Source organism: Ambystoma mexicanum, chromosome 3q (genome assembly GCF_040938575.1).
Source record: "Ambystoma mexicanum isolate Mex_15411 chromosome 3q, UKY_AmexF1_1, whole genome shotgun sequence".
NCBI lineage: Eukaryota > Metazoa > Chordata > Amphibia > Caudata > Ambystomatidae > Ambystoma > Ambystoma mexicanum.
Window position 1 is genome coordinate 592718567 of NC_090926.1, and position 25732 is coordinate 592744298.

A 25732-nucleotide genomic window follows, 5' to 3' on the forward strand; every position below is an offset into this window, starting at 1 on the left:
GTCGGGGTCGTCGCGCAAGCGGGTCTCAAGACGAGCAGGCCATGCTCATCTTCTCCATCGGCCTCCGTCTCCAGCCATCGCTCCAGATGTTCGTCGAAGAGAAAGTCAGCTACCCCCGGGAAGCTGCGGGAGAAACCAAAGAAGGTCAAACCGCAGGGTAAGGTGTCCGACCTGCCCGTGAATGCCCAGATGATCCAGTCTACATCGTCCTCAACTATCGAGATGGTGGCGGCTGCCCTTTCGAAGTCGAAAGAGGCCGTCCCGGTCCAGTGTGTCCCTGCAGTGGCCAGAGTGGCTCTTTCTCCACAGTGGGAGGCTTCAGCCAAGCCAGTGGAAAAGTCGCTGGAAAAGAGGATGCCGTCCCCGAGACCGACCTCAAGACACAAAAGAGGGTGCAGGGGGTCGAAGTGTTAGTACTCCAGGCCACGGATATTTCTTCTGACAAAGAGGATTTCCGTCCACATGGTCCAGGAGGAGGTTGTGCCCCTCCATCACATCCAAAAGATTTATCTTACAACATTCTTTTGACTCTCCACACTCTTGTGTCGGAGATACAGAATAGGATGCCGACGGCACCACCGGCACTGGCCCCGTTGACACGGGGCCCACCACTGCCAAAGAAAAGGAATCAGCACCCTACCCTGCCTCACCAACTGCCACATGTGCCCCCCGCCGTAGAGATACAGGGATGACACAGCGACGACAGACACCAGCGACAACAGCAAAATCACTCCGCCTCGAAGGCCCCCTGCCCCGGACGAAGTGGGCTCATTCCACCCTATTGTCGCCCACACTTCAGAACACTTCCAGCTCACGCCAGAGGAGACGAAGGAGGGTTTTCTGTATCGACGCCGGGAGGCGAAGAGGAAAACCATTTTTCCAGTGCCCCTCCTGGATGATGTCTGGGATGAGGTCCTGGCGCTGCTGAAAAACCCTGCTTCACCACAGGCGAAAAGAGACCGACTGGAGAAGAAATACCGGGTGCCGGAGTCTGCCCCCAAGTGTCTGCGGTCACAGCCATCACCAGACTCGGTGGTCTCAGCGTCCACACTCAAGAAGTCCTCCAACCCGTCATCCTCAGCCTCCGTTGCCCCAGACAGTGAGGGGAAGAAGTTGGACGCCGTGGGTAGAAAGGTCATCTACTCTGCGGCTATGACGGTCAAGGCAGCTAACGCTTTAGTGATCCTGCTGAGGTACAACTGGGAGTTATGGCACAAGACAGCCCCGCTCCTGGACTTCCTCCCTGAGGACAAACGGGTCGAGGTGCTGGAGATACTTCAGGGGTGCGAGTTGGCGTCGGACCATGCCATCACTGTGGCCCTGGACATTGCGTACATGGGGTTCAGCCAAATGGGCAACAGGGTTTGCCTCCGTCATTGTGGCTGGTTAAAGGCCACCAACTTTAGGCAGGAAGTTCAGACGAGGGTCCTGGACATGCTGTTCGACTGGTACAATCTCTTTGGAAAGGCTATCGATGAATCGCTGCAGGCCATCAAGACCGACACAGAGACGGCCAGTGCCTTGGGCATGCTGCAACAGCACCGTCCGTCCTTTCATTCCTAAGGAGGGAAGTTGGGCAGATCCTCAAAAGTTTTCGGTGGAGGATCGTCCTCGTACCGCCAACCCTCCCGTTCCACGACCCAGGAGTTTACAGGGGTCGTTCCAAGGCCTTTGGAGGTGGCCACCATCGTTGTCAAGTCTCCCAATGCAGCGGGCAGGCCGCCAAGCACGATTGAACTGGCCAGGATGTCGGCCCTGCACCCCAGTGGGAGGCCGGCTGGCGAACTTAGCGAGTGGGAAAACATCTCCACCGACCGATGGGTGCTGGACACGCTCCCCCACGGACACACTTTGGAGTTTCAGTGACAGTGTCCGTGGATACCACTGGTGGCTCTGCTAGAACAACACATCTCTCAGCTGCGGCTGGAGGTGCGGGACATGTTAAAAAATGGGGCGATAGAGCTGGTTCCAAAGCGGCTCTGGGTCTCCGTAGTTTTCTCCAGATACTTCTTAGTAAAAAAGAAGACCGGGGGCTGGAGGTCCATTCTCGATATACGACGACCCAACAAGTACATCAAGTCCCAAAAATTCAGGATGTCACATTGCAGCACGTGCTCGGACAACTGGAAGAGGGGGACTTCCTTTTGTTGCTGCATCTGGAGGACGCGTACTTCCACATTCCCATTCACATAAAAAATTGCACGTTCCTGCGCTTCGTCGTACAGGCGAAGCATTACCAGTTCAAGGCCCTTCTTTTTGGACTGAAAATGACACCCAGGGTCTTTTCGAAGTGCCTTGCACCATTGGCGGCCCTTCAGCGCCTGCAAGGATTACATGTATACCCATACCTCGACGACTGGCTTATCCGTGCCAAGTCAAGGGAGATTGCCGTTGATCACACAGAGGACCGTCCGGCTGCTGACGGATTTGGGGTTCTCTGTATACTATCCGAAGTCCTACTTCATTCCATCGCAGGACGCTCTGTTCCTGGGGTCCAGGCTCAACACGGTCTCCTGCCTGACGGCTCCCTCAGAAGACAGGATAGCGTCCAGTCTGGGCATGGTGCGATGGCTGTTAGCATTGAAAATTGCCACGGTGGGCACCATCAAGTCGCTGCTCGCCATGATGTCCTTGTGCTCTGCAGGTTGCGGATGCAACCTCTTCAGGAGTTCCTGGACGCTCACCGGATCCAGGTATCCGGAAGCTTTGCCGACAAGATCGTTCTCGACGAGGAGTTCCGTCGAGCGATAAGGTGGTGGGGCGTGCGCTTCAACATTACCGGGGGCATGGATTTCCAGAGCCCTCCTTACCAGGAGACGGTCACCACGGACGCTTCCCTGGAGGGCTGGGGAGCTCACATCGGACGTCTCCATGCCAGAGGCATGTGGCTACCGGAGAAGAGGGACCACCACATCAATGTCCTGGAGCTCCAGGCAGTTTTCTGGGCCCTCAAGTTGTTCATTCCGTCTCTCAAGGACAAGGTGGCGAGGGTCTTCACGGACAATACCACCACAAGCTTCTACATCCGGAAGCAGGGGGGCACCAGGTCCCCAGCGCTCTCCAGAGAGGTGCAGGATTTGTGACACTGGGCGACCCAGGGGATGTTCCTCATTCCGTTTCACCTGGCGGGAGTCAAGAACACCATCGCCGACTCCCTCAACAGTGAACTACGCTCAGGCCATGAGTGGGAACTTCGGCAAGATCAAGTGGACAGTCTCTTGCTCAAGTGGGGCAGGCCCCGGATCGACCTGTTTGTGATTCCAATGGCCAGAGGTTTGCCAGCCGGTTCCACCAGCCGAAGAGCATGGGGACGCGTTCTGTTCCTGGACGCGTTTCCTCCATTGCCCCATCTGCTGCGAATCATCAAACGGTGTCAGTGCAAGATGATCCTCGTTGCCCTGGCGTGGCCGAGGTAGATTTGGTACCCGGACCTTCTCAGCCTGTCAACGTCGCCACCAGTCAAGCTGCCAGTGGTCGCAGATCTGCTCACCAGAGAAGGAGGTGCAATCCTACATCACGACCCAGGGTCACTGAACTTGAAGGCTTGGCTCCTGCAGTGTTAGAGTTCGGTGGGTACGAGCTTCCGGTGGACTGCAGGGAGGTCCTTGCCAGGGCGAGATCGTCGTCAACTCTTAACTGCTATGGGCTCAAGTGGAAATTCTTCGCTATGTGGTGCCGAACACAGAAGATCAACCCTCTGAGGGTCACGGCCCCGCAGATCCTTCCGTACTTATTGTCCTTGGCAAAGGCGCGTTTGGCGTACGCCTCCATCAAGGTGCATCTAGTGGCTATCTCCTGTTACACCAGGTCTCTTGGACGGTCTTCTCTTTGGTCACACCGTCTGGTGAAGGAGCTCCTTAAAGAACTGTTCTGATCATTCCCTCCGGTGAAGGCACCCGCCCCGGCGTGGGAACTCATTGTGGTTCTGACAAGGCTCATGGGGGCTCCCATCGAGCCTATGCATCAAGCCCCTCTCAAGTACCTTTCGTGGAAGAGGGCTTTCCTCGTGGCTATCACCTTTGCCAGGAGAGTAGATGAGATCCAGGCCCTATCCTGCAAGCTGCCTTATTCGACTTTCCACGATACAAGGGTGGGGCTGGGAACGCATCCCTCCTTCTTGCCGAAGGTTCTGTCGGAATTCCATCTCAATTAACTTTTGGTGTTGCCTGTGTTCTTCCGACGCCTTTGTCGCCGGCTGAGAGGACTCTGCACTAGCTGGATGTGCCGCATGCTCAGACGTTCTATGTTGCTCGGTCAAGGAGTTTCCGGAACACTTCTCACCTTTTTGTGAACTCTGGTCCTGTGAGCCATGGGAAGGCCTTGCCTAAGGCTCCCATCTCCAGGTGGCTCTCCGGCTGCATCATTCATTGTCACCAGTTTGCAATCCGACCGCTGCCTAGCCGTCCGAGAGCCCATTCTACCAGAGCGATTGCTGCGACGACAGCGTTCCTGTCTGGTGTGCCCCTGCTGGACATCTGCAGGGTTGCTACGTGAAGGTCTACGCACACCTTCACGAGATTCTACTGTGTCGACAGGGATTCCAGAGAGGAGTCTAGGTCGGCCAAGCAGTGCTACGCAACTCGTTCGCTTGAAGGTGAGCCTGGTGAGGAGGTAAAAGTCTTACTTATGAGTATAAAAAGAAACAGAGTCAGGAAACGTTTATGTTTACGCCAATAACAGAACTAGAATTACTAAAATTGCTTGATCTTATGAAACCTACATCGTGCGCGGAAAATGTCCTACCCCCCGACATTATTCTGCAACACAAGGAGCTTTTTGCCCCTATACTACTTAAGATCATTAATACATCATTTAAAGAAGGTACCGTTCCGGAAGAAATTAAAAAGGTGACAATCACACCCCTAGTAAAGAAGGTGGGGCTAGATCCTAAGGATCCAGGGAATCTACGACCCATAACCAACACTAATTTCATCCTGAAAATTCTGGACAAATTGGCTACCCAGCAATTACAGGCTCACGTGGAAACACAAGAATCCCTACATCATCGGCAATCTGGCTTCAGAGCTGCTCATAGCACGGAATCAGCCATGTTGGACCTTCAAAATCATATGCTGGTCCTCATGGACAAAGGGAAAATGGGGATCCTGATGCTATTAGATTTAAGTGCGGCCTTCGACCTGGTGGACCACGACTTGCTGGTCAAAGCACTTAGAGACAACGTAGGCTGTTCGGACCTGGCCCTGAAGTGGCTGGTTTCCTTTCTTACCAACCGTCAAGCTAGAGTCCATTGGGGCGATAACTTCTCAGACCCCACGCAAATTCTTTTTGGGGTGCCACAGGGCGCGGGCCTCTCACCCATGCTTTTCAACTTATACATGCAAGCACTGTGTGACCTATTGACAGAACTGGATGTATTCTTCTGCAATTATGCAGATGATACCCAACTTATATTAGAGATAGAGGGATCTCATCAGAAAGACAGTGAGTAATTAGGCGCAATATGCAGCAAAATTGATGAATGGATGCAATCCAATTGGATGTGCTTAAATGACTCAAAAACGGAGCTGATGCTTTTTGGCTCCAGCCATCAATTGGAAAAATTGGGTGGGGAATATAAAACATTCCTGATTAAAAAAGCCATCATCACAGTCTCCAGTCAAGTAAAGACGCTGGGTATGATGATGAATTCCTCGGTTAATTCAGAGGCTCAGGCAAATCTCTTACGTAAGAACACGACCTATTATCTGCGATTAATGAGGGCCATCAGACCGTTCTTGAATGACAACAACATGGCTACCATTGCCAGGGCAGTAGTGCTATCAAGGCTGGACTATGGCAATGCCCTATTGATAGGGGGCAGCGCTAAAGAGATACATGCTTGCCAAGTCATACAAAATAACGCGGTCAGGATTGTAAAACAACTGGCTAGAAGAGACCATGTTAACACGGCGAGAGAATCTCTCCACTGGCTTAGAGTCAAAGACAGGATTGTATATAAAGCCCTTACCTTGGTACATAAATGCCTTTTTCGCAAAGCGCCCCATTACTTAAAGAAAAATATTGAATTTTATACTCCCAAGAGACATCTTCGCTCAGCTGGTAAGTACCTACTAGTTGAACAGAAACACAGGCTCAAATCCGGGATGGGCAGATCCTTCTTAGTAAAGGCGGTTCAGATATGGAATGCCCTTCCGATAACTCTGAGAAGCCAAGAAAATCACCTCCAATTTCGAAAACTCCTGAAAACCCACCTTTTCAAATAGGACTCTTGACACCCACCGGAGCCAGAGATCATGATGTCGAATTTAGCCTATTGTGTGTCACAGCGCCCTGATGCCTGCGGGCTTACGGCGCTATAGAAGCATATAAAAATAAACATAAACATTGCCTCATCCCGTGGTTGTGTATGTATGTACTGCTATGTATGCTTTATTCATGAGCATGTGAATCCATGCTAGACCGCATGCTGGAGAAGGAGCAAGTTACATACCTGTAACTGTTGTTCTCCAGTATGGGTCTGACATGGATTCACATGCAAACCCTCCCTCCTGCCCCTCTGTGGCTCTTCTTGGTCATACTGCCACTTTACATGCTACCAAATCTGAAGATGGCTGCCAGAGGAGGGGCTTAGGGAGAGGGCAGTCATTGGCTGGGGCAGTATGACCCAGGGCACAGTGACTGGTTTATATGAGAAAGACAGTTTGTAAGTGAAAGTGAAACTTTTTTCTTTTACCGAGGATTCCCAGCCTGACGACGGGGAATATTCATGAGCATGTGAATCCATGCCAAACCCATGCTGGAGAACAATAGTTACAGGTAAGTCACTTGTTCCTTTCTCTCTGTCCATGTTGCCTTCACTAAGAGAAGTTTTGCTTCCAATTCGTGTCATGTGTGTTGACAATGGTTAGTGGTTGTAGTATGCTCAACAGTCGGGGTACAATAACTGTTTTAGCGTAAGGAAAGGAGGGTGGTGTACACTCTCCATTCGAACTTGTGGTTTTGCTAACTCATTTGTTTTTCTGTTTCAGGGTATTCCTCCTACAAAGAAGGCAAAAGTCCTCAACAAGACTGCTTGGCCATCGAAGATTGACTCCTTATTGCACTCTGCCAGTACCGGGCAGCAAGGCGACGCCACGCCGACTACTGGGCAGCATTGCGAGGGTAGGTTCCTGGGGAACACAGAAGAGTAGAACTGCAAGGCTGTTGTATAGATTCAGACACATCGCTGAGGTTGTAGTGAAGGAGCAGTGGGGAGCTGGTGGATAGAATGAGGTGGCTCCTGGGCATGTGCAAGTATTCAGAGATGTCATAGTGTGGCTGCATATGGGCAGTAAGGCAGTGGTAGGAGAGAGCATCCATTGGGTAGCAGGCATAGATGACCTCAGCATTTGGAGGGTGCGGTGAGTGGATAGGGAAACAAGAGTTTGTGCAGAAGCAGTGGATTTAGGGCTGACTCATCTTGACAGTCCCTGTGATCTTCATTCTGTCACTGAGACCATCTTTTCTTTACGCTCTTCATTAGCTTGCTAGGTGAGACTTGATAGCAAGGCCTAGGTAAAATATGAATTATTTGTGTTTTGTAGGTTTGTTCCTTCCTGGATGGAACATTTTTGAAAGCTGTTAAACTTACAACTCTCATACTAATCTATGTTTCTGTGCATGTCCTTCCAGACAAACTATACCCTAGTCTGAAACCTAAAGGCATCTCAAATACCAGGAGAACGTGTGGATGGGGGTGATTTGTAAATCAATGAGCGTGTGTGGAATCAAAGATTCACATTCAAGATTCCTAATAGTACAAGTATATTGATACTAAAACAGTGGTTCTTAGATAGGACCCAGGTGGCAGAAAATAGACTTTTCGGTGTACTATGATCCCTGTCCAATGAAGGTTCTTTACATTCATTAACATTAACTGGACATGAGACCTCACATTGCAAAGTAGTTAGGTCCCTGTGGTGTCTCGTTGCTGCCTGGCTGTTGCAGGGATCTGAGCTTTGTCCAATTAGGATGATATCAGACTGTTTTTCTTCTGGTCAGTGCGAAATGGACCGAAAATAGAAGTTGCATGTGGGGACAATATAATACTTTATAGATAGGCTGGAGTTTCACATTTCCAAGAGTGATGCACACACCAGCAGCATGATGATTGTGGTGGCTTCTTCAACTATCCAGCTAGTCCCTCCCAGGTGAGGATGTGATCATGTGCTTATCTAAGTGTGATTAAAGCACAGATAGATAGGAGGAGCTCTTTCTTCTTTGAAGTCTATTTTTCCACCTCCCCAAAAGATGCCTTTCTTAGAAATTGGGCATCTGCCAACTCATATCATAACACCACATTTATTTTCCTAGTTCTCCAACACTAGGCGTCAGTGGTTATGCATACAATTTGACAGAAAAATAAAAAAGCATGCAAATACTATTTTTGCTATGTGAGAAAGGCATGGTGCTCAGAGGTAGACACAGACACAAGGATACACGTTTTTGAAAACCTTTATTTATAAAAATGTGGTTTAAAGAATGCCTAACTTGCCTTATTTGTAAATGGGAGTAGTCTCGACCATTAAAATAAAGAAGAAAGAATAGTCCAAACGTTTGTCTGTCAAAAGTAAAGAATCTGTCTGTGTCAAACCTATGCTTGCCCTCAAGTTCTTACTTAGTAATGTGTAAGGTATTGGATAAAATATATGTGTGTCAAAAGAATATCAGGATGATCATGGAGTTTCTTCTCAACTCCCTTCTCCAAGCTTAAGTCACTCGGGATCTCCAAAAGTTCAGTTTGTTCAAAACAGTTCACAAATAAGCAGTTCAATATTTTTATTACTCGGCAGAGTTTATGTACTTCTCTCAGGCTTCCCTCACCTGATTCAATGCTTTGTAGCATAACACAGTTCTACTTTAACAATGTTTCTGGGTGGATCTTCCCGTCTTTCCTGACCAGAGCTTCGATCCTCTTTACTCGTTGCTTTCAACTCTTTAGTATTTTACATTTCAATATTCCATCATCTTGATACACAGGGTTCCCTTCCCCAATCTTCCTGCTTTCCTCATGTGGTTTATGTCAAAGACTTTCAAATCAGCACAGCTGTACTTATTCCCATGCCTGACCACTCCGACACTGTTGCATTCTGGTTATTGTATTACTTTACTCTGTTAGTCTTTGCTCAAGTGTCCCGTCTAGCACCACAACAAGTTCTGTTTCCTTGTCTATGTCTCAAACATGCTTCTTAGCACCTCGACAAGTTCCACTCTCTTGTCAATTAATCTAATCACTCAGTTCTGTTTCATCCGTTCCCCATTGGGATCTTGCTTCGCTCAATATTCTTTTCCGTAGCCTTACTTGTCAGCTTTCACTTTCATTAGCTTTATTCAACTCGCTTTTCACCTTAGCAATACTTTGTTTAACTCTCAAATTTCACAGAGACTTTCGACAATGCGGTATTCCACAGGACCACTCTGTTATTTTGTTTCATCACAGTTTATAACAATGAAAGCTTTCTTTCAACGCGTCTTGCTTCTTACTCGTAACCTTGCTTGCAAGTTCGTAATCATTCGTGTAGTTACAAACCGTGCTCTCTCATCACTTAGAACTCACCAGCTGTACTTTAACAACGCCTCTTTCACGTTTCTTTTATCTGAGGCTAGGGTCCCTTCCCTCCTGCCCCTCAGACCTTCCTGGGTGGCTTCGCTGTCCCAGGGAAACAAGCAATCTCTCGGCACAACGTTCAGAGAAATTAACCAGCTTCTCGGCTTCCTTTGACAAACACTTTCGGCTTCTTGGAGACACGGCTCTCTTGCCATGATTTCTCCTGCTTCAACCTGCAGTCTTGTAGCGTCTCGGCATCCCATTCTCTCAAGCCTGGTTCTCAACAGCCTCTTCTCAAATGCTCACCATCTCGCCTGCTGTCCTTCTCGAACTCTCCTGACTTTCCGTTCTCCCTTTGTGAATATGGGTTCCACCTTTTATGCTTAGTTTGGTTCTCAATTGGATTCAGGTGTTTGTGATTGTAGCTAAGTGCCTGACTATGCGTGTCCTCATTAGAGGGACATTCATAGAAAGAGAAAAGTCCTTTTGAGTATAGGTTGCATTGAGGGTTCCGGGGATACCAGGGATCTGGCTGACAGGCTGAGGGGATGTCAGGTAGGGCATTATTTGAAAGGGGGATGCTATGTCTCACCCTCGGGTAATCCCTCCCCAATCCCAAGGGAACCTCGACCCAGGTAATCCTCCCTTGCTAGTCCGCCCCCAGTGTCGGGATCCTAAAGCGAGGGCCCTCCCCTGGCCACCTGTTTGGAAGATTCCCTGTCGGGATCCTAAAGCGATGGCCCTCCCCTGGCCCACCTGTTTGGAAGATTCCCTGGGAGTGGGAAGGGAAAAACCATTTGGTTTTTCAGAGCTGGCGGGCCTATGAAATTCTGGAGGACTATAGAGTTCCAAATCTGTTAGTGCTGTCTGTAATTTAGGATGGAAGAGTGTGGCGTCAGAAAGATTGAGCAGACTGCATCATGCACAAAATGCTTGCGTGACTAAGCTGCGGCGTAGCACGGTGGGCATTCTTTGGTTCACATGCTCCTCCTTCTTCAGAGAGTGGGACAAACTAGCCAACAGATACAGGCAGGCCTCTATTCGTTCTTTCTCCTCTTATCATGATTTGAAAAGGTCTATAACTAGTAATGATCTGTTATGGAAGCTCTGTGGTTCTTTAAGCCTGATTTGCATTTGTTAGAAGGATTTTATCTCATGCCTGTGTAATCTCTAGAAGCGCCTGAATTCAGTTTTGAAAGAGAACCTCCCCATATACTACAGGCTGACATAAAGACCCATCACAGACCTCTCTGATTTCACTTGGAGGGGTGTTTGGTGGCATACCAGTAAAGTGGCCATCAGTGCTCAATATGTGGAACAGGCAAATAAACGTATATCAAGAGGGTATCTGACAGCTGATAAAATGAAACCGATAGATAATGGAGGGTTGGGCTATGTTGGCGGTGTTATGGAGGAAATGGAGCTTAAATGCACGTGTGCTAGCATTGCCGCAAGCTTGGAGCATTGCTACCAATACTACCATATTCCCTAGAACAGTGTCTGTTGGGTCTAATTGAAGAACAGGAAGCGTGTTCCAGAAGGCAATTAATAGACCATATGTTATGTTATTGATAGGTAAAATCACCCTGTCATCTATTTTGTAAACTTCATATATGCAACGATGGAGGACTGGATGCTGAAAATGTGTAACTTTTTAATCTTTTAAAAACGGACTCCTTTTATGAATGTTATCTTCTTTTTTCCTGAGATCAGAATGTGTTCTTACATATGTTAAGTGTTCTACCTTGTATCACACCTGCCTAACTAGGTTGAGAGTATTGTGGTGCTGGAATTTTACTGAAATTGTAAATGGGAATCATGAATATGTGACTGACCTTATTAGGGAGCCTACCTTTGACATATGTGGTGGGGTTTGGGAGGCCTGGGGGTGTTTTTTTCCTAATTGCATTATATTATTTTTCTCATGACTTTGCTTGCGTGTCGAAGACAAAGATCTGTAGCTCGGAGTTTATTCATGTAGAATAGTAATACAAAAATGTGAATGCAAATAAAAAGGAGAGATGCAGCAAAAATAAACAGGTTCTCAAACCTCCCTACATGCACCTATGAACACCTTGCAGTCAACTGTGGGCCCACTTAGCAGATCATGCACCCAGTTTTTCCTAAAACCAAACATACATAATATTGCAAGGGCATCAGTACAAACGGCCTCCTGGCTCCCAAATTACGTGTCAAACATACTGCAATTGTATACCTATGCTGGTAGGTGCGGATGAACATAACCGTTGTGGAACTAATAAAATTTACATAATGTCGAACTATCATTGAATCTCATGGGTATGGGTGGTCTAAAGCATGCTATAGTTTAGGGCTACCTAGATACTGTCACACGTGCATGGATAACTTAGTCATATTGTGGGGATCTCAAGCACCTAATTCCTCACAAAGAGGTGGAACAAGAAATCTAATCTTGTATTCTGTAATTTGTTTTATTAAAACTTTTATGAGATCTGTAATCCTTTCACTCACTAAACCATTTTATTTCATTCCTAGAAACAGACTTAATTACCCCTACAATGGAGGAACCAATAACAACACCACTTCTTTTGAAGCCAGGTAAAGAGGCAACGGATTGTGTGTCTAACTGCCCTGTTTAACCACTCTTTTGTACAATGTAATATGAAAATTCTTGCATAAAATGTGAAAGTAAGATTGATGATGGTGCTTCCCGCCATAATTGGGGCCTCATCAAATAGGCTTCATAATGGATCACAGCCGCACAATACTATCAGAAAGGTGACTGCGGGAGGCCACCAGGGGGTGCACAGGCAATGGCTGCCTGATTTCCGCGCTCCGCCACCGGCCAGGTCTTAACCGGGATTGAACCCCCCCAAGTACCCCCCCCGAGGCGAAAGAGAAGGTCGCAGAGCAGGGAGAAACCCTGGTGCCCCCGCGGAGCAAAACAGCGGGGTCGAAGGACCCAGGGAAAGCGGAGATCCAGGGCCGCGGATCCAGCAGCGGGAACGCGGCAGAGGGCCCGGGCGGCGCGAAGCCGGAAGTCGGAGCCGAGGCCCACCGCACTGGAGACTGGGAAGGGAGAGCCATCCTCCGACGCCGCGGCGGACACCCGTCCCCCGCGGCGCCAACACAGAGCGGGAACCGGTGGGACCCACCCTGGGGAGAGGTCCGCTGACACCTCCCAGGCAGAGTCGGCGGGGACCGCGCGGGAGACGTGCTCGATCCGGGGAGAGGAGCGCCGGCCCGAATAGGCCACTACGAGGTGAGAGCTCCGGGGCGGACTCAGAGGCCCCCGGTGGGGGACGGCGGGCTGTCCGCGGGGCGGACATCGGCTCCCCCGCCGCCCACCCCCATAGTGGGCCACAGACAGCGGGGGAGGTGCCCCCATGTTAGGCAGAAACCTGTGCAGTTCCCTCTGGGACCACTGCAAAAGATTTAAGACTACAGGTCTGCACCGCACAGATTCACTGTGGTAGCTGTGGCTGAGCAGTCAGACTTCCCTCAAGACTTCCCTCAAGAAGAGTTAGGCAGTATACAGAGGATACATAATAGGTACAGAGGTACAATAGCACAAGCAAACACTGACCAGAGCTAGGTGTAAAAGTATAAACTTATTTATTAAAGGTACACTCATAAATTACACTAGCACATTAGAAAAGGTAAGAAAGTCAAACACAGTTACTATTACTCATATGTACATCCCTAATCGTTTGTTGGACAATTCTAAGTTAACACCACTTATTTCCAACCAGAGGTGAGCGCTTAACGTTAGATGGTACTCCAACAAGTATTACCAAAAGGGAGGGAAAAGGCAAAAATAAAGAGAGCAGTAAGGTAAAACACTTTTCACATAAGGTTAGCGAAGACAGTCAATGGTGGAACAAGGGGAATTAGTTCGGGGCCCGCTTTAGAGGGAGCCAGGCGACAAATGTGCCCAAGATCACACAATGTCACAAGTCTTTGCAGGTGGGAAAAAAAGGTTTTACTACGGTTCTGAAAAGTTTAGTTAGGGTGTCCCAGACCTACCCAGGTTCGAGAGCCGAGGGCTAAATCTACCCCGTACAATCGGTGGCAAGGGAGGCCGGGCGGAACACAGTACCTTTAAAAGTGGAAAGATTCCTCCAGCGGTGGTAGTCGTTCCTGGTAGTGGGTGCAAGTCACGGCGTCGTCCCGAGGAAGAGGTGATCTCGACGGGGAGGAAGGCTGCAGGTCGTTGCACTACCAGGGATGAGCCCAGCCGTGGAGTTCTCCGGTCACAAAGGATTTTTACCCCTCTTTCGCGGTTGAGGTAAAAAGTGGTATCCCGGTTGCCGGGGTAATTGGCACAGGCAAGGCGGCCACGAGATGCTTCGGGACGGCGAAAAGAAGGCAGCAACTGGTTGTCCCCACCAGTTAAGGGAAGAAGACTCTCCGGCGGGAGATCTCGTCTGTCGTCGGGAAAAGTGGTGAGACGATTCTGCAGGGCTTCACCGGTGGTGTCGTCTTGGCAAGTTGGCTCGGCTTCTCCCTCTTCGGCTTCTTAGGTCCTGTGGCAAATTCTCAAGAACCAGTCCCAAAAACCCTGCTTTTATGCAGCAAACCCCCATTCATACAGCCTAGCTGTCACTCAAACATGCTAAGTGGTGAGCGGGGTGGCTCACCACTTGGGCCAATCACACTAGAGTGCGACCCGAGTTGGCAAGGCAACTCGGTCCAGGGTGCCTAAACCCCCTCCCACACCCCCTGTGGTACCCAGACAGAATGGCACCACTTTGGAGGGCTTCTGTGCAGAAGCCCGCCAAAAGTGGAACAAAGGCTCGACTCGGGTTCAGGGTTACTGAAGTGAACCTAGACGCCATTTTGGCGGCGAGTTCCGGCAAAAGATCCCAACCGGTGAATTTATTTAATTAAATAAACCGGCGGTATCTTTAACATTGCACCAAAAAGTGGTGCATCAAAAACAATGGGAAATCCCATTGGGAAATATTCTGGTGGAATATTTCCGTGGTATCCACTGCCACCAGCCAGAACTCGGCGAGGGGGGACGGGACAGTACCCCCTCGACAACATACCCAGGGGCAATCTAATTGCCCCTAACAGTACTTCCACAGTAAGATGGTTTGTACTGGTTAAGTTCCTAAGTTAAGACTAGTAAAGTCAATGGCAACTTTACAGACCCAGGGAGACAGTAGTCAGTCCCAGGGTGTGGAGTCTATGATTGGGGGTCTCTAAGACACCCCTGTGCTACTGCACTGAGGGTGCTGTGTAACACACATTCAAAAACCAATGATGGCCTATGGGGAAAATTACCCCCTAGCCCATAAGCACATAGCAAGTCACAGAGAACACTCTCAAGTCATGTCCAAGAGTGAGGGTAAAAGAGTCTCACTCTTGGCAGGAGAAAAAAATAAACCCCAGAAAATCCAGCAAAGCTGCTGGGGGACTCACTAGGTTAGGAAATTCAGCCTAAACAGAGAATTCTTCCTAACACTCGCCCCCCCCCAGACTAAGGGACAGGAGGATTTAATCCACTCCTGGATGAACCTCATACCTCTAGTCGATGACATACATCCTAGAGAGTCCATCAGCATTTTGATGGTGACACCCTGACCTGTGCTCAATGGTGAAATCAAACCCTTGGAGGCAGATTGACCATCTCAATAGTTTTGGATTTTCCCCTTTCATTTGCATTAACCATCTTAAGGGTTGGTGGTCAGTCTGAATGACAAAAGTAGAACCATACAAGTATGGCCTAAACTTCTTCAGTGCCCACACAATAGCAAAGCATTCTCTTTCGATTGTTGCCCACCTTGTTTCAGGATCCTTCAGCTTTCTACTGATGAAGCAAATGGGGTGTTCCCTACCCTTCTCATCCAGTTGGCTAAGAACTGCACCTATACCTACATTGGAAGCATCAGTTTTTACAATGAAAGTTTGGTGGTAGTCAGGAGCTCTGAGTACTGGAGCTTGGCAGAGAGCTTTCTTCAGGTTTTCAAAGGCCTGATTGCATTCCTCAGTCCATTTGACCTTCTTAGGGAATTTTGGAGAGGAGATCACATTCAGAGGAGAAGCTATGGTCCCATAGTTCTCAATGAAATTCCTGTAGTACCCAGTGAGGCCTAAGAAGGCTCTCACCTGGGTCTGAGTAGTAGGTGTTGTCCAATTTTGCACAGCTTCAATCTTGCTGAGCAAAGGCCTTATTTCTCCACCTCCTACCTCATGTCCAAGGTAGACCACTTTACGCTGACCAATTTGGCACTTGCTCGCCTTTATGGTCAGATTGGCCTGCTCAAGAGCCTGCAAAACATATTCTAAGTGGGTCACATGTTCTTCCCAGGAGTGGCTGAAGACTGCAATGTCATCCAAGTATGCCATGCAGAAGTCCTCCATCCCAGCTAGAACTTGGTTCACCATCCTTTGGAATGTTGCAGGTGCATTTTTCAGTCCAAAAGGCATAACCTTGAATTGGTATAGGCCAACTGGGGTAGAAAATGCAGTTTTCTCCTTGGCATGGTCTGTCAGGGCTATTTGCCAATAGCCTGACGTAAGGTCCAGTGAGCTGAGGGACTTGGCTGAACCAAGTTTATCCACCAACTCATCTGTCCTTGGCAAAGGGTGGGCATCAGTCTTGGTGACTGCATTAAGAGCTCTATAGTCCACACAGAATATCAACTCTTTGGATCCTGCATTTGGTACTAACACCACTGGGCTAGACCATGGACTAGTAGAGGGCTCTATTACCCCGAGATCAAGCATCTTCTTGACCTCACCTTTGATGTGGGTTCTGACATGTTCTGACATTCTATATCCTCTGCTTTTGACTGGCAGACAGTCACCAGTGAGTATCTCATGCTGTCCCCAAGGGGTCAAGCCTGGTGAAAGTGAGAACAGGGGGGCAAACTGATTTAACATAGCTTTGCACTCCTCCTGTTGCTCAGGGGTCAGATCTGAAGAGAGATTAACTCCTTCAACCTTTTCGTCCAAAGGTAGGCCTCTCAGGAGGTCAGGTAGAGCGTCACTCTCCTCCTCCTCCTCCGATGAAGCTAGAAGCAATGCTCCTACTTCTGGTCTAGAGACATAGGCTTTGAGGCGGTTGGTGTGGAAGACTCTGGGAGCTTCCCTGGGTTTGCCCAGATCCACCAGATAGTTGACCTCTCCAAGTTTTCCCACAACCTTGAAGGGTCCCATCCATTTGTCTTGCAAGGCCCTCTGTCTTGTTGGAAGCATAACTAGAACTAGCCGGTCTTGAGTAAACTCAACCATGTTAGCCTTCTGATCATGCCAATGTTTGATCAGAGCTTGGCCAGCTTTCAAGTTGTCACTTGCTTCTGCCATCATGTGTGACATTCTCCTTCGGAGACCTATCACGTAGTCAGTCACTCTGACTGGCTTGGGGGAAGGAGCACTCTCCAACCCCTCCTTAATCAGGGCCAAGGGGCCTCTGACGGGATGGCCATAGAGAAGTTCAAAGGGAGAATAACCCACTCCTTCCTGAGGGACTTCCCTATAAGCAAATAGAAGGCATGGCAGTAGAAGGTCCCACTTCTTCTTAAGGGGTTCTTCTAAGGCACCTATCATGCTCTTCATGGTTCTGTTAAATCTTTCTACCAATCCGTTTGTCTGAGGGTGGTAGGCGGTTGAGAACTTGTAGGTAACTCCGCAGGTTTTCCACATGGCTTTCATGTAGTTGGACATAAAATTTGTCCCCCTGTCAGAGATCACCTCCTTAGGAAACCCAACCCTGGTAAAGATACCAAGGAGGGCCTTAGCCACAGCCTAAGCTGTAACAGTCCTCATAGGAATTGCCTCAGGGTACCTAGTAGCATGGTCTACTACAACAAGGATAAACCTGTTGCCTGAGGAGGTTGGGGGATCAAGGGGACCAACAATGTCAATCCCTACCCTCTCAAATGGGACTCCCACAACTGGGAGAGGCACTAAAGGTGTCACATTCTTGGAACCAACCTTACCAGAAGTCGGGCAGGTATGGCAGCTCCTGCAATACCTATCTACTTCAGCCCCCATTTTTGGACAATAGAAGTAGAGAGAGAGCCTTTCCTTGGTCTTCTTGAAACTCAAGTGACCAGCCAAAGGAATCTCGTGGGCTAGTTGCAAGAACTGTTGTCTGTTCTCTTGGGGCACTACCAGGCGTTGGTATGCTCCAGGTTCAGATTCGGTTGGTTCACTGTAGAAGAGGCCATCTTCCCAGTGTAACCTATACTTCCCAGGCTCTTGCCCATCAGCCTGAGAAGCTGCCTGCTGGCGGAGACCCTCCAGAGTTGGACATTCTCTTTGTCCCTTACGGAAAGCTGTCCTGCTGGGTCCACCTTCTGCCAGTAAAGACTGCAGCTCAGGATGGTCAGCCGGGTCCAGGTCTCCAATAAGTTCTGGACCTCCTTCTAGCTCTTCTTCAGAGTCTAGTTCAACCAAACAGGGTTGTACCTCCCTCTCAGCCTCAGCTAGAGGTGGAGTTACAGGTGTAACTTTGGACAACCTCGGGGAAGTCCTTGTTGGAAGCACTGGAGTGCTTGCTGTAGGCTTTTTCCTAGGAGTCTTGGGTTGCCCCTTTGCTCCTGATCTGGTAGTTACTGAAGTAAGTTGCTCCAGTGGTAGAGGAGTGATTTCTGTCATCATCTCCTGAGATAAACCTCGCAGGGTTTTCTCTCTTGCAGACTTGGTGAGCTCCCGTAACCTTTTACTAGGAGGTCTGGGGGTATGTGACACAACTCCAAGAGCTTTCAGGTCATTTCCCAGCAGAACTTTTCCTGGCACTTCACATTGTATACTGACAGGTATCTTCACAGCCATATCATTACACTGGATGAGAACTGGTAACTGGGGACACATCTGCACAGGCCCTCCAGCTAACTTGGTGAGGCATTTGGGTGCCTTAGCAACATCCTATGCCTTGAAAAATGATTCATCCACCACAGTTATGCTGGCCCCAGTGTCCCTGATGGCAGGAGTCTCCTGACCATTTACGTGGACACTGTCCTTATAATACTCTTTAGTATTATCTGGGATAGAATTATATACATCTAAATTCTGCTGTTCCCACAACCCCAGAGAGACTAAAGAAACACTGGCTGAGACTCCAGTGGGTTCATCAGCCAGTAGTAGAAAGTTTCCACTTGCCATAGTGACTTCCTCCTCTGGAGCGAAGGCTAAGGAGACAAGTTGGACCCCTGAAGGTTTACCCTTACATCTGGGATCTCCTTTCACATGGTCAGTAGCCTTACAAACATAACAGGCCCCAAAGGTCTTTTGGAATGGAGGCTTGTTCTGACCTCCTTCCGGTTTAGCACCAGAAGGTATACTACTCTGCTGTGGTTTCACAGGTGGCTTACCCTTATGGTTTTGTTTGGGGCCCTCTTTGGAATTAGGATTATTAGAATTCTCTTTGGAGTCTTTCTTAGGCTGTCTTCCCTCATCCTTCTTCTGAGTTACCCCAGAATCCTTGTGAGTAGCCCTGTTGGCAACCCACAAGTCAGCAGCCTTAGCTAGTTTCCTAGGATCTAATTCCTGTGAATCAGCCAAGTGCTGTCTGAGCTCAGGAGAGCAGGCATCATAAATTGACTCCATCATTACAAGATTTCTCATTCCTTCATAAGTGTTCACCTTGTAACCCTTAATCCATCCCTCTAAGTTTTTCAACCCTTCACACACCCAGGTAGCCCAAGGGGTACCATCATGCTTTTTGAGGCTCCTAAACCTCTTAAGATACTGGGAAGGGGTCTTCCCAAACCTAGCTATCAAAGCTAGTTTCACACATTCATACTCTTTCCTATCCTCCTCCCCCAACTTCATTACCACATCAGTTGCAACAGGGGGAAGCCTAGAGAACAACCAGGTGAGTAACTCATTACCTGTGATGTTCTGGAGCCCATGATTATATTCAAACATAGACAACCAATCCAACACATCCAACTTAGGCTCATACATACCAATCAATTCCTTAGGCATTCGGGGTCTTTTAGGACTGGAACTTCTAGAGGAGCCAGAGAGAGAAGCATTCTCAACAGACAATTTCTTCATTTCTAGCTCATACTTGAGCTCCATTTCCCTTAGCCTTAGTTCTTTGTCAGTTTGAGCATTAAGTTTCTTGTACTCTAATTCAAGTTTCATTTTCTCTATTTCAAAGTATTGAGGACTAAATGTGGGACCTGGCAAAGGTCCAGTAGGTACAGCTGGTAGAGCAGACAGAGGCCTAGAGGGACTATCTACAACAGTTTCATCCTCCTCTTCTGGTTCTGACCGAAGATCATCAATACTTTGTTCCATATCAAGATCATTGCTGCTTTCTACATTTGCTGGAGTGATAGGTTCCTCTGGACCATCCTCCAGACTTTGGTTTTCTAACAACCTTTCTATTAGCTCTATTTTCTTTCCTTTAGTCATGAGATTCTTATGCTTACAGAGAAGTCTTAGACAATCAGCAGTTTTTGTAGCAAGGGACTCTTGACTATAACTTTCCATAGTAGACAGGTTAAAAATGACTTTTTCTTTCTTGTGCTTAAGCTTTGTGGTTAGTTGCACTAAGGTATCTCAAAAGTACTCTAGAGTGTATACTCAATACAGATCCCACCGCTGTACACCAGTGTTAGGCAGAAACCTGTGCAGTTCCCTCTGGGACCACTGCAAAAGATTTAAGACTACAGGTGTTGGCAGTAAACCCACTTGGTAGCAGTCTGCACCGCACAGATTCACTGTGGTAGCTGTGGCTGAGCAGTCAGACTTCCCTCAAGAAGAGTTAGGCAGTATACAGAGGATACATAATAGGTACAGAGGTACAATAGCACAAGCAAACACTGACCAGAGCTAGGTGTAAAAGTATAAACTTATTTATTAAAGGTACTCATAAATTACACTAGCACATTAGAAAAGGTAAGAAAGTCAAACACAGTTACTATTACTCATATGTACATCCCTAATCGTTGTTAACACCACTTATTTCCAACCAGAGGTGAGCGCTTAACGTTAGATGGTACTCCAACAAGTATTACCAAAAGGGAGGGAAAAGGCAGAAATAAAGAGAGCAGTAAGGTAAAACACTTTTCACATAAGGTTAGCGAAGACAGTCAATGGTGGAACAAGGGGAATTAGTTCGGGGCCCGCTTTAGAGGGAGCCAGGCGAAAAATGTGCCCAAGATCACACAATGTCACAAGTCTTTGCAGGTGGGAAAAAAAGGTTTTACTACGGTTCTGGAAAGTTTAGTTAGGGTGTCCCAGACCTACCCAGGTTCGAGAGCCGAGGGCTAAATCTACCCCGTACAATCGGTGGCAAGGGAGGCCGGGCGGAACACAGTACCTTTAAAAGTGGAAAGATTCCTCCAGCGGTGGTAGTCGTTCCTGGTAGTGGGTGCAAGTCGCGGCGTCGTCCCGAGGAAGAGGTGATCTCGACGGGGAGGAAGGCTGCAGGTCGTTGCACTACCAGGGATGAGGCCAGCCGTGGAGTTCTCCGGTCACAAAGGATTTTTACCCCTCTTTCGCGGTTGAGGTAAAAAGTGGTATCCCGGTTGCCGGGGTGCTTGGCACAGGCAAGGCGGCCACGAGATGCTTCGGGACGGCGAAAAGAAGGCAGCAACTGGTTGTCCCCACCAGTTAAGGGAAGAAGACTCTCCGGTGGGAGATCTACTCTGTCATCAGGAAAAGTGGTGAGACGATTCTGCAGGGCTTCACCGGTGGTGTCGTCTTGGCAGGTCGGCTCGGCTTCTCCCTTTTCGGCTTCTTAGGTCCTGTGGCGACTTCTCAAGAACCAGTCCCAAAAACCCTGCTTTTATGCAGCAAACCCCCATTCATACAGCCTAGCTGTCACTCAAACATGCTAAGTGGTGAGCGGGGTGGCTCACAACTTGGGCCAATCACACTAGAGTGCGACCCGAGTTGGCAAGGCAACTCGGTCCAGGGTGCCTAAACCCCCTCCCGCACCCCCTGTGGTACCCAGACAGAATGGCACCACTTTGGAGGGCTTCTGTGCAGAAGCCCGCCAAAAGTGGAACAAAGGCTCGACTCGGGTTCAGGGTTACTGAAGTGAACCTAGACGCCATTTTGGCGGCGAGTTCCGGCAAAAGATCCCAACCGGTGAATTTATTTAATTAAATAAACCGGCGGTATCTTTAACATTGCACCAAAAAGTGGTGCATCAAAAACAATGGGAAATCCCATTGGGAAATATTCCAGTGGAATATTTCCGTGGTATCCACTGCCACCAGCCAGAACTCGGCGAGGGGGGACGGGACAGTACCCCCTCGACAACATACCCAGGGGCAATCTAATTGCCCGTACCAGTACTTCCACAGTAAGATGGCTTGTACTGGTTCCTAAGTTAAGACTAGTAAAGTCAATGGCAACTTTACAGACCCAGGGAGACAGTAGTCAGTCCCAGGGTGTGGAGTCGGGGGGTCTCTAAGACACCCCTGTGCTACTGCACTGAGGGTGCTGTGTAACACACATTCAAAAACCAATGATGGCCTATGGGGAAAATTACCCCCTAGCCCATAAGCACATAGTAAGTCACAGAAACACTCTCAAGTCATGTCCAAGAGTTAGGGTAAAAGAGTCTCACTCTTGGCAGGAGAAAAAAATAACCCCCAGAAAATCCAGCAAAGCTGCTGGGGGACTCACTAGGTTAGGAAATTCAGCCTAAACAGAATTCTTCCTAACACCCCACGACTATTAACACGCGTGGGCCGTGTCCACGGCTGGGCACCCCACCCGCGGTAAGGAAGACACAAAGGGCAAGGAAGGGCCCAGAGGACGCCGGGTGTGAGGCCCCCGCCGGGTAACGGCAGGGCGTGTGCTCACCCTGAGGGGTCCCCCAGGCACAGCAGTGGCTGGTGAAAGAATAAAGAAGCGGCCTATTTGGGCTCAAGCATCACGATAACAGGGCACGTGGCCCACCACCACTCAGTGATCAACGCGGCAAACAAGCCCCCCCCCCCCAAGGAAGACACACAGGGCGCAGAAGGTCCGGAGGACACCGGGTGTGAGGCCCCCGCCCGAGACCAGTGGGGCGTGTGCCCGCCCTTCCACCAATACAGGTGGGTCCGCGAAGTGACCCACCAGGGGCTCCCCCCAGCCCAAGTACACCCAACGGAGCGCTCAGGGGGGGACTGAATGGACTGGCAGAGGAACTTGCAGAAATACCGCTACCGAGACCCAGGCCCATACGGAATAGACCCTGCCCGTGCCCGGGAGATGGCCCACTCAGAGGCCGCTGCCCCCGCAACGGAGGCAATGGAAACGGGCTTTGCATCTATCTTGCAAGAAATTAGAGACATGCGCTCCGACATAGCCCAGAAGTTTGAGAAGATGGACCGACGGGTTGACAAAGTTGAGGACAGACTCCTACAGGTTGAATCCAACCAATCCTCCTCAACAACCCTGGAGATAGAGACTAACATGAGGTTATCAGCCCTGGAGAAGAAGGAGGAAGAGAGGTCCAGACAAATGGACGATTTCGAGAATAGGGAACGAAGAAACAACCTCAGGTTTTTTGGGGTCCCGGAGGCAGAGGGGGAAACGGAGAGAGATCTTACCAGAATGGTGCGGAACATAATCGCCCTCCTCTTCGAAGAGGAGATGACCGCTGAACTCACATTTGATCGGGTACACAGGGCGGGAGGATGAGCAGGGGGCCCTCGTTCGATCCTGGTCCGGTTCCACTACTACCTGGAGAAGACACGGGTACTGGAAGCAGCCAGGAGAACCCAAGAGATAACGTACAATAACTCACAGGTCTCCATCTTTCAAGACCTCTCTGCATACACACTATCCAAACGCAGGATGTGCCGCCCCCTCACACAGCTGCTGAAAGAAAAGGGAGTACGATATAGATGGGGCTTCCCCTTCTCCCTAACCTTCGAATATCAGGGCCAACGGACGACGTTGACCACGGAGGAAGACATCAAAGGAGCCATCCAGGACTATGTGGTGGACCCACCCCCCGAAGGGAGCCATCGGGACCGGCGACGGGCAGAGCAAGTGGCCTGGGCCCGGCGAGCGAAAGGAGGAAGAAATCTGGGGCACGGAAATTTAGGAAAATGAACACACCCTCACCAGCGAAAGAGGCAGAGCGGAATGACTCGGAGGGATGATTACCAAGGGGTCCCAGCCAGCACTGGCGCGAAAGAACGGCCTCCCGGGATGACCGGAGTTAGCCGACTAACTACAAGGCAGTAATCCGGGGATCGCCGAAAGGCAAGAACGGTACCAGAATCAGGCTGAACAGCAAGTACAAAGGGGGCAATTACGGGAACGAAATCGGGGAGGTTGGGCTCACACGAAGGAGGTTTTGCAATGATCGCCTGGCCGAGAGGGGCAGGCTGGTGGTCCGGCCAAAAAGCCAGCAATGGCAGAACTATCTGGCTGGACGCCGGGGGAGGGGGTGGGGGTTCATGACCAAGTTGGGGTTTGTTTGTTGGGGAGAGGGTTAGGGGGGCAGTTGGGGGTTCATTTCAATAGCGTCCAACCGGTGAATCAAGGGGGGCGAAAAGGGAGAACCGATGCGAAGTTGTTGACCAGTAGGGCAGGAAACATTGATTATGGCTGACAGCCATCTGGCCCTGGGAGTGGGCACCCTGAATGCGCGGGAGTTGAACACCCCCACAAAAAGATCTCTGATTTGCAGAGAGTTTAAGCGGGCGAAATTAGACTTACTGTTTGTGCAAGAGACACACTGGGCAAGGGGGAAGGAGCCCAGGCTGCGGGGGGGAGGGATTGAGGAGGTCTACCACGCATCCCACAGGACTAAGAAAAGGGGGGTGGCCATATTAATAGGAAGGAACGTAGGGTTCGAGAAGGAGGCGATCTTGAAGGATCCCGAAGGCCGTTACCTGCTGATACGGGGCGTCCTACAGGGGTCCCCCATCACCCTGGCGGTGGTGTACGACCCGAATGAGAACCAGGCCCAATTCTGGGAGGAAACCAGGGACAAGCTCAGTCTATTCACGCAGGGCCCACTGGTGGTGGGGGGTGGCTTCAACATGGTCCTGGATCCCACCATGGATAGGAAGCGGATGGGCCCCCTCAACCCCAGGCCCATAGAAGAGGCCATGGCCCAGAGCTTCCGGAGAGTGAATGAGGACCTGGGCCTGATGGATACTATCCCGACCCCTAGGACAGGGATCCCCTCCTTCACTTACTACTCAGGCATACATAATTCATTTTCCAGGATAGATTACATCCTAACGGACGAAATTCTTTGTCCGTATGTAACAGGCTACAGGATAGACCCAGTCCCCTGGTCGGACCATGACATGGCCCGAGTCATCATCACAATGGGCTGGAATAGGGAAAGCAGAGGGTGCTGGAAATGCAATGACGCCCTGCTAAAGGATGAGGTCATTGCTCAGGAGGTCTTGGACTCCATGACAGAGTTCTTTGAGCTTAATGACAACGGGGAGGTGACCACGCACACGCTCTGGGACGCCTTCAAGGCAACCCTACAAGGAGTCCTTATAAAAATAGGCGCTCTAAAGAAGAGGGAGAGAAAGGCCCAGGAGAAAGCCCTGCGAGAAAAAATAGCCCGTCTCCAACCGGGGGGATCCCCGACCCAACCCCTAGACCGCGACCGGGTGGCAGCACTGGAGGACTATAGGCTCCAACTAAAAGACCTCCTCCTACACAAAACGGAGAGGAGTCTTCAAATGGTTAAGCAAAAATATTATGAGAAAGGGGACAAGGCGGACAGGATCCTTGCCTGGAAGTTAAGGGAGGTACAGAAAAGCAGGAGGGTAAAGGAAGTGAGAGACACCCGGGGACTCATGGGCTGCGACTCTCCCCACATAGGAGAGGTTTTCCGGCAATACTACAAAACCCTCTATTCTTCCGAATACGATGGGGACGACACCCAGATAGAAAACTTCCTGAACTCCATACAGATTCCGTCCCTCTCCGGGGAAATGTCCGAGGGGTTGGAGGGCCCGATAACCGAGGATGAGGTGGACAAGGTGATTAGTGGGATGAAGGTGGGCACTACCCCGGGGGAGGACGGCTTCTCCGTCCTCTTTTACAAGAGATTTCCCTCCACTCTGGCCCCTTACCTAGCAAGGGTCTTCAACGTGGTGCTAGAGGGGGACATCCTCCCAGAATCTATGATGGGAGCCGTTATAGCGGTCTTGCCCAAAGAGGGAAGGGATCCAGCGGATTGCTCTTCCTATCGCCCCATATCACTATTAAACATTGACGTCAAGATCTTGGCCAAGGTAGTGGGGAGGAGGTTGGAAG

The 25732-nt window shown here is 49.7% G+C and overlaps 1 protein-coding gene across 2 annotated transcripts in view; it reads left to right on the top strand.

Annotated features, from left to right (window-relative positions):
• L3MBTL2 (L3MBTL histone methyl-lysine binding protein 2) overlaps positions 1–25732 on the top strand; it is a 1258415-nt gene that overhangs the window by 203093 nt on the left and 1029590 nt on the right. For both annotated transcript variants that reach the window (XM_069654433.1, XM_069654434.1), the window contains exons 4-5: positions 6990–7122; positions 12062–12124. In XM_069654433.1, coding sequence (XP_069510534.1) covers positions 6990–7122; positions 12062–12124 — 196 coding nt within the window. The remainder of the gene's footprint in view (positions 1–6989; positions 7123–12061; positions 12125–25732) is intronic.